Source organism: Oncorhynchus nerka, linkage group LG18 (assembly GCF_034236695.1).
Source record: "Oncorhynchus nerka isolate Pitt River linkage group LG18, Oner_Uvic_2.0, whole genome shotgun sequence".
NCBI classification, from domain to species: domain Eukaryota; kingdom Metazoa; phylum Chordata; class Actinopteri; order Salmoniformes; family Salmonidae; genus Oncorhynchus; species Oncorhynchus nerka.
The window spans coordinates 58,426,675-58,435,144 of NC_088413.1; the positions used below are offsets into that span (position 1 = coordinate 58,426,675).

General features: G+C 39.9%; 1 protein-coding gene across 1 annotated transcript; it reads right to left on the minus strand.

Moving 5' to 3' along the window:
• Positions 1–1,785: 1,785 nt before the first annotated feature.
• LOC115146226 (transmembrane emp24 domain-containing protein 10-like) lies at positions 1,786–4,733 on the minus strand. The gene is made up of 5 exons (XM_029688173.2): positions 4,495–4,733; positions 3,930–4,050; positions 3,257–3,330; positions 2,516–2,642; positions 1,786–2,334 (listed from the first exon to the last, which is right to left on the minus strand). Exons 1-5 carry the CDS (start codon positions 4,672–4,674, stop codon positions 2,213–2,215), a joined length of 624 nt encoding a protein of 207 aa, XP_029544033.1. The 5' UTR covers positions 4,675–4,733; the 3' UTR covers positions 1,786–2,212.
• Positions 4,734–8,470: the final 3,737 nt, after the last annotated feature.

Sequence of the window (8,470 nt, forward strand, 5' to 3'; positions counted from 1 at the left end):
GTTTCCCTGTTAGATGTGTTTGTTTCAAGTCTCCGGCAAGGGTATTCATTATGAGGGTAACGTGACTGACAGGCTTAAGACTTTGGTAGCCTGCTTAGCTAAAGCCTAGGTATTGGTCCTGTGACTTGGATGTGTCTCTTCAAGGAGGAGATCAAATAAGCTAGTAGAAAGGCCTCCAATTTTTTGGAGATACCTCTACCCAAGGTAGAACAAAACACAACCATGTTTTTTCACACCTCTAATATCTCCCATTTATGAAATGGATGCTAGTGTAAAAATGGTTTACTGCAAAAGTGGTAGAATGCATAGATATTGTGAGACACCCCCTAAACTAAAAAATATCAGAATAAGGCCTGGCTAAAGGGGGATGGGCCACATAAACTCATGTCACTAGAGCCAGACACATTTGTTTTCTTGGGTCCGATACCGATTCTGATTTTTTGGGGGGGACAAAACTTACGGATACCAAAATATCTGCAGATATACTGTTTTACAAAAAATTACAGACAGACAACATGAAAAACTACAAGTAATCTAGTAAAAACCATTGCATTCACAAGAGTATAACAAAAATTTAAAAAAAATATCAAATTAAAAACGTTGACAGGTCAGGGAACCAGCCTCAAAATCCTTCATTGATTTAAAAACACCAATCGGGACAAGTTCTTCCAGTTTAAAAGTATTTTGTAAGGTGTTCCAAGACGATGGCGCAGAGTACATAAAAGCCATTTTGCCAAATTCAGTTCTGACATTTGGAACAGTTAGCTAGTCCAGCGAACGAAGAGAGTACCCACCACATGTCTGAACAATAAAAATGCCCAAATAAAAAGGTAGTAAATCCAAAATGGCTTTGTAAATAAAAGTATACCAGTGACTGAGCCTACGAGTGACTAGAGAAGGCCAGCCAACCCTGGTATACAAAGTCCAGTGGTGCGTAATGGTTTTGCAGTTTAAAATAAATCTCAAAAGTGCCATGGTAAAGAGTGTCAATTGATCTCAAACACTGAGCGGAAGCATTCATATATAAAATATCCTCATAGTCTAGTAAAGGCATAAATGTAGCTGATACTAGCCTCCGTCTGGCTTCAAAAGAAAAACAGGCCTTATTCCTAAAATAAAATCCCAATTTCAGCTTCAATTTTTTTTGTAAATTGTTGAATATGCAATTTAAAAGGGAGGCCGTCATCAATTAAAATTCCAAGATATTTATGAGGTTACAACCTCAATCTGATCCTAAAAGTTAGGATCACCATTATTTTAAGAATGTGAAATGTCAGAATAATAGTAGAGAAAATTATTTATTTCAGATTTTATTTTTCATCACATTCCCAGTGGGTCAGAAGTTTACATACACTCAATTAGTATTTAGTAGCATTGCCTTTAAATTGTTTAACTTGGGTCAAATGTTTCAGGGAGTCTTCCACAAGCTTCCCACAATAAATTGGGTGCTCCACTAAATATTCCTCGTAAAAAAAATACCAATGACAGTCTTGTGCCACAATCAGAACTTGCTCTATGCCAAACTTAATTTTACTTGGAAACAATTATTTTTTCACAAGAACAACCCAAACCAAACATAAGAAAACTGAAAAGAATGTACAAAGCCTGGGAACTATATGGAAATAGATGTCTACATTGTCAAATAATAAAATATCAATTTAAATATGATTTCTGCCAAGAGATTTCCCTCATTAAATGAGAAATGTATTGTCATTGCTGATCTTTTCACCTTTTTTAATGCCTTTATAGCTACAGAAAAATACAAAATAGACACCCAAAATGAGATCAAAGTGAAAACGTTTTTTAATAAAAAAACAACCATGTACCTGACATATTGGGGAAATGTTATTTTCACCTAACAATATCTGAATGTTTGAAGGGGAGTTTTTGTGCACTCATTAAACATGTAATGTTTATTTTCATACAGTATTAGTCATTTACTACAACAAAAATAGTAACAATAGTATTGAATGAGAAAATATCAGACCAATATGTATCAAAGTACATTTGGTTGTATTTCTAATAAAAACAAATAGTGCCAGAGATGAGGGGCTGGTAAAAAAAACTGAAGCTGAAAGAAGACAAATAATTTTACATTTAAATTGTAAAGGGAGACCCCCCATCCAAAAAAAAACAGTTGTTTCACAAATTGTACAGCAAACACCATTTCCCAAAAGTCCTCAACATGATGGTCCTCGTTTCATTGATGGGTTTACTCAATCAGCTTCTTCGCCTTGAAGAAACGCCGCAGATAGAAGACCTGCCATGTTGCCAGCCCAATTAGACAGCACATAGAGAAGATACTGAAGTACAGGACACGCGTGTTGGTGGATTCTGCAATGTGAGGGAAAATATATTTAACTGAATAACAGGTGTGAGTTCATTTAAACCAAGGTTTTACTCCTTTCACAAGACCAGCCAAAGAAAGATTGTGAATCATATGAAACACTGACCATTTTCTGGTAGAGTGAAAAGTTGGACCATAAGTTCTACTTTTCTTTCATACATCACTTACCATTTGTGTCCCTCATTTCTTCTTCACGCTTCTTCATGTAGGCAAAATCATTCACAATGGACTCCGATAAGTCCTCGAGGCGCCTTAGTTCAACTTCTAGGGGCTTCAGCTTCTCAACTTTTGCAATCTGAAAAAGAGCACCATACATAATAAACCCATGATTATGCGCTGGTTGGTTTGAGCCTTAAATGCAGATTTTTCTCCCACCTTTATTTAACCAGCTGACAGCTGTGGTAGCTGTGGTATATCAGACCCTATACAAAACATATATTTTTTACTAATTACATTGGTAACAAATTAATAATAGCAATAAGGCACCTCTGGGGCTGTATCCAGAATAGCCCTTAGCTGTGGTATATTGGCCATATACCACACCTCCTCGTGCCTTATTGCTTAATTCACCACTGGATAAACTTAATCACATTAATAGGGTAGGACATAGAATTAGTGTATGACTGCATTGTGGACTGGATCAAGATCTGTGTGAGCATGCAAGGATTTTATGCAGCATGTTTAAGTCTTCATAATGCACAGCAGCTACAATGCTTTCAGAAGTTGACAGTTAAGAGAACGTTAGTATTTCTTCATTTCCAATACAAACAAGAAATGGAGAAAGCTTAGCCATCTTTTTCACATTGTTTGTATGTTCTAATGTTGAGACCTCATGCCGACTCATGGCAAGCCACAACAAATCTGATCCAGATGGACCTGGAGAAAGGCGGATGGGCAGTTGGCACTTACCTCTTCGTAATTCTTTGCCTCCACACCATGCTTCATGTCTAAATTGACTAGCTGGTCTGGGACCCTTCCAGTACCTAGACCACAGAATGAAAGTAATTATTGTACACGGGCCAAACATTCCAGGAAATGTAACCTGCTCTCAGAGCATTTCATATTATGTATGTAAAGTCACCAGTTATTTTTGTATATGACATGGTACAATTTACAGATCGTACAATATGCCACGAATTTGCTAAATGTATGTTACGAATTCCAATTTGTTGTTGCTAACGTTAGCTAGGTAACTAAGGCAAACTTTTCCTAGCTGGCTAACGATAGCTAGCTGGCTAAAATTAGTTGGGTTAAGGTTAGGTTAAAGGGTTAGCTAGTAGTTGCAAAGTAGCTAAAAAGTAGTCCCCGTTATACACCCTCTCATCCACCATCCCTTCCTCCTTTTGTTCTTGTTTTAGATTGCCGTCTGTCTTATGTAACGAACGCAGCATATCATACTAATTTCAGTGTTACGTCTAGTCTATGAGACCAGGCTGGGAAATGACTATTTCCCACTGCCAAATCCAGCCCAGTCTGCAAATTGTGTTTAATCATATATACTCCAAACTTTTAACTTAAACAACCCAGGCCCATTGATATATTAGACCACATCTGTGACACATCTGGTTAAAAACACACTCACCTAGGGGGGATTTGCTTTCAAAGCAAACCTCAAACATATCATAGTCCTCTGTTGTAAAGGCAAATTTTCCCTTTGAAGCATCCTCCTTGGAGTACAAGGTGTGACCTGATGAATCTGTGATCTGAAATGGAAAATAATTAAACGTGGTAGGTAAATTGCACATGTTTGACCAATATAGACATGCATGAATCTAAGTCAACTAGCTAACGCGTTTACATTTTTAAACCCTAGCTACATCATGTTTAATACTTGCATCTAGATATTGATGGCTATTGAAGTCCTTTGCAGTGTTCAGTTAAACCAAGCTGACAGCATTTTATTTGGCTAGCTAGCGAACTAACTACATTAGCCAGTGGCTGTTCTATACTGGTTAGCCGTACCGGTTAGCCGCTAGTAGCTACATAACCCAGACCTGCTCAGTGAAAATTTAACTATTGGCATTGTTTGATACTAGCTAGGTGGTGTAAGTTACATATTCGAGGCTTCCGTGTCAAAAAGTTACGCTAACACTGATTTGATACAGTCTAGCTAACGTTAGCAAGCTAGCTAGCGTTATACGTGTTACCTTGAGATTGGTTTTCGCATTTGGTTGGTCGCTAACTTCGTATTCGCCTGTAACCAGCACGTCTTTGTGGATCTCTTCCCGCAAACATTTTCTAAGATTCACCGGTAAATAGAATGTAATAGAAAAAGTCGAATCAAAAATCACAGAAACAAGTATTAGTAATATACAAAATCTAGACATGCTGTAGCTGGCTCTGTACGCTACAGTCAGTCACCACCAAGCTAGCTCGATACTAAATTATGCAAAAAAAAAAAAAACGAAATGATGCTCAGTTCCGGGTTAAGTCACGTGATCGCATCGCCCCGCAGCCCTTTTTTACAAGCGCAAAGTGCGCAACATCGTCAACATGATCAAAAAACCGTAATACTGTTGCTGCTTTGTACCCATTGTATTTTCAGTTACTTGACTTGCACCGTTTTCTAGTAATAACTACGAAATAAATGCAAATACTAATAATGTTATTTAACCTCTGGTTAATTACTGGTAGATCGAGCAGAGCTCGGCACCGGGCGCCTGCACCAAAACATTTGGAATGGTGACATTTGCGCGATTGGTTTTATATCGCTCATTTGCACGTCACGTCAATGATATCATGTCACCGTGTGGGACTGTGGGTCAATTAACCTTTTTCGGAGTGGGCGCCCTGATTCTAGTTTGTGAGCTAGGCAGGCTACTGCCTGGGAAGGTCTCCCACTCAGAAGTAAAAGATGGGGCGGGGAAGCTATCAAATAGGGCACCTCTTAACTTTGTACGGTACTAATGCAATTAGTAAAATCAGTCACACTACGAAATGCTACCAAATAAACCACAGAGTTGGCTACCCCAACTCTGGCCAACGGCTCTGCACCCCCCGCAGCTACTTGCCCAAGCCTCCCCAGCTTCTCCTTCACCAAATCCAGATAGCAGATGTTCTGAAAGAACTGCAAAACCTGGACCCGTACAAATCAGCTGGGTGAGACAATCTGGACCCTCTCTTTCTAAAATGATCCACTGCCGTTTTTGCAACCCCTATTACCCCTAGTCTGTTCCACCTCTCTTTCGTATCGTCCGAGATTCCTAAAAATTGGAAAGCTGCCTCGGTCATCCCCTCTTCAAAGGGGGTGACACTCTAGACCCAAACTGTTACAGACCTATATCCATCCTGCCCTGCCTTTTTTAAAGTCTTCGAAAGCCAAGTTAATAAACAGATCACTGACCATTTTCTCCACTGTGCAATCCGGTTTCCGAGCTGTCTGTCAATCACCGTATTCTTATTGGCAGACAATAACCTTGGTTTCTCAAATGACTGCCTCGCCTGGTTCAGCAACTACTACTCAGATAGAGTTCAGTGTCAAATCGGAGGGCCTGTTGTCCGGACCTCTGGCAGTCTATATGGGGGTACCACAGGGTTCAGTTCTCGGGCCGACTCTTTTATCTGTTATATATCAATGATGTCGCTCTTGCTGCGGGTGATTCCTTGATCCATCTCTACGCAGACGACACCATTCTGTATACATCTGGCCCTTCTTTGGACCCTGTGTTAACAAACCTCCAAACGATCTTCAATGCCATACAACACTCCTTCCGTGGCCTCCAACTGCTCTTAAACGCTATTAAATCTAAATGCATGCTCTTCAACCAATTGCTGCCCGCACCTGCTCGCCCGACTAGCATCACTACTCTGGACGGTTTCGACCTAGAACATGTGGACAACTATAAATACCTAGGTGTCTGGCTAGACTGTAAACTCCCCTTCCAGACTCATATTAAGCATCTCCAATCCAAAATTAAACCTAGAATCGGCTTCCTAATTCGCAACGAAGCCTCCTTCACTCACGCTGCCAAAAATACCCTCGTATAACTGACTGTCTTACCGATCCTCGACTTCGGCGATGTAATTTACAAAATAGCCTCCAACACTCTACTCAGCAAACTAGATGCATTCTATTACAGTGCCATCCGTTTTGTCACCAAAGCCCCATATACCGCCAACCACTGCGACCTGTATGCTCTTGTCAGCTGGCCCTCGCTACATATTCGTCGCTAGACCCACTGGCTCCAGGTCATCTATAAGTCTATGCTAGGTAAAGCTCTGCCTTATCTCAGCTCACTGGTCACCATAACAACACCCACCCGCAGCACGCACTCCCAAAGCCAACACCTACTTTGGCCGCCTTTCCATACAGTTCTCTGCTGCCAATGACTGGAACGAATTGCAAAAATCGCTGAAGTTGCAGACTTCTATCTCCCTCACTAACTTTAAGCATCAGCTATCTGAGCAGCTTACCGACAGATGCAGCTGTACACAGCCCATCTGGAAATAGCCCATCCAATTACATACCTCATCCCCATATTGTTTTTATTTACTTTTTATTTTGCTCTTTTGCACACCAGTATTTCTACTTGCACATCATCATCTGCACATCTTTCACTCCAGTGTTAATTTGCTAAATTGTAATTACTTCGCTACTATGGCCTATTTATTGCCTTACCTCCCTAATCTTACCTCATTTGCACACACTGTGTATAGATTTTTCCATTGTGCTATTGACTATAAGTTTGTCTATCTCATGTGTAACTCTGTGTTGTTGTTTTTGTCGCACTGCTTTGCTTTATCTTTTCCAGGTGTAACGGCCGTTGGTGGTGGAAGAAGGTGAGGACCAATGCGCAGCGTGGTAAGTGTCCATCTTTTTAATAAAGTAAATGAACACTGAACAAAAACAACAAAGTGAACGCACAAAACAGTTCTGTCTGGTGCAGATACAAACACTCAACAGAAAACAATCACCCACAACTCAAGGGTGAAAACAGGCTACCTAAGTATGGTTCTCAATCAGGGACAATGATTGACAGCTGCCTCTGATTGAGAACCATATCAGGCCATGCACAGAAATCCCAAATCATAGAAAAAAGAACACAGACTGCCCATCCCAACTCACGCCCTGACCATACTAAAACAAAGATAAAACAAAGGAACTATGGTCAGAACGTGACACCAGGTCGCAGTTGTAAATGAGAACTTGTTCTCAACTGGCCTACTTAGTTAAATAAAGGTGAAATAAAAAAAGAAATAAAAAATAGCCTATGTTGCTATGTTGCTTGCTATGCTATTCCGTTTTCTGTTTAACTAGCTTACATAACATTGGGTATAATTTCACACAGTTTCATCATGATGATGTGTGTAGCCTGCAGCAAAAAGATTATAACATTATTGATTTGTTTAACTTTCATTGATGTGACATCATAAAGGTTTTCTTTGATTTTATTGACTAGGTCCTGAGCTCAGTAAGATGAATTTCCAATGCTGTAGGCTAACTTAAAAGACGTCTATATTATGCTGATATTTTGTATCTTTTGTGATATATTGAGTCTTTTGGTGTGTCTTTTGCCTTGAATTAGCCAAACAGGTTGTATGTTCCGTTTGGTTACTATCCTGAAAGTTTGATAAATTGTGCATAATGACATGTATATTTAATTGTGCAACAAATGTATTTAGGGTGTCAGACTCATGTACTGTATTTCAATACAAATTCAGGGGAACTTCTGAAATATTTTCACGCACCCTCTGGCAATGGCCAGCATGAGGAGCCATGTACCTCCTCAGTCACACAGGTTGTGTGAAATGATCTTGGAGCCTCAGGTGGAGAAGCCATCCACCTCCTCAGCCATACAGGTGTCTTCACAAATGTTGTCTGAGCCTGAGGATGAGGATGAAGACCCATTTGCTTCTTCAGGTGTGTCTGTGCGCACACGCACGTGTGTGTGTGTGTGTGTGTGTGTATGGGTACATGCACATGTGTTCATGTGTGTGTCCCTGCATAACATAAACAAAATAACTAATTTTCCTTTTGCAAAGTTTCAAGTTTCCATATTGTAGGTAGCAATGATGATTTTATTATTACTGGGTATGTACAGTTGAAGTCGGAAGTTTACATACACCTGAGCCAAATACATTTCAACTCAGTTTTTCACAATTCCTGACATTTAATCCTTGTAA

Excerpts from the sequence above, each read along its gene's own strand:
- LOC115146226 (XM_029688173.2), bottom strand. The coding sequence starts at position 4,674 with ATGTCTAGATTTTGTATATTACTAATACTTGTTTCTGTGATTTTTGAT. Across the intron at positions 4,051-4,494 it reads ATGCGAAAACCAATCTCAAG|ATCACAGATTCATCAGGTCA; the intron begins GTAACACGTATA and ends TTTCCATTTCAG. Across the intron at positions 2,335-2,515 it reads AGAAATGAGGGACACAAATG|AATCCACCAACACGCGTGTC; the intron begins GTAAGTGATGTA and ends CTCACATTGCAG.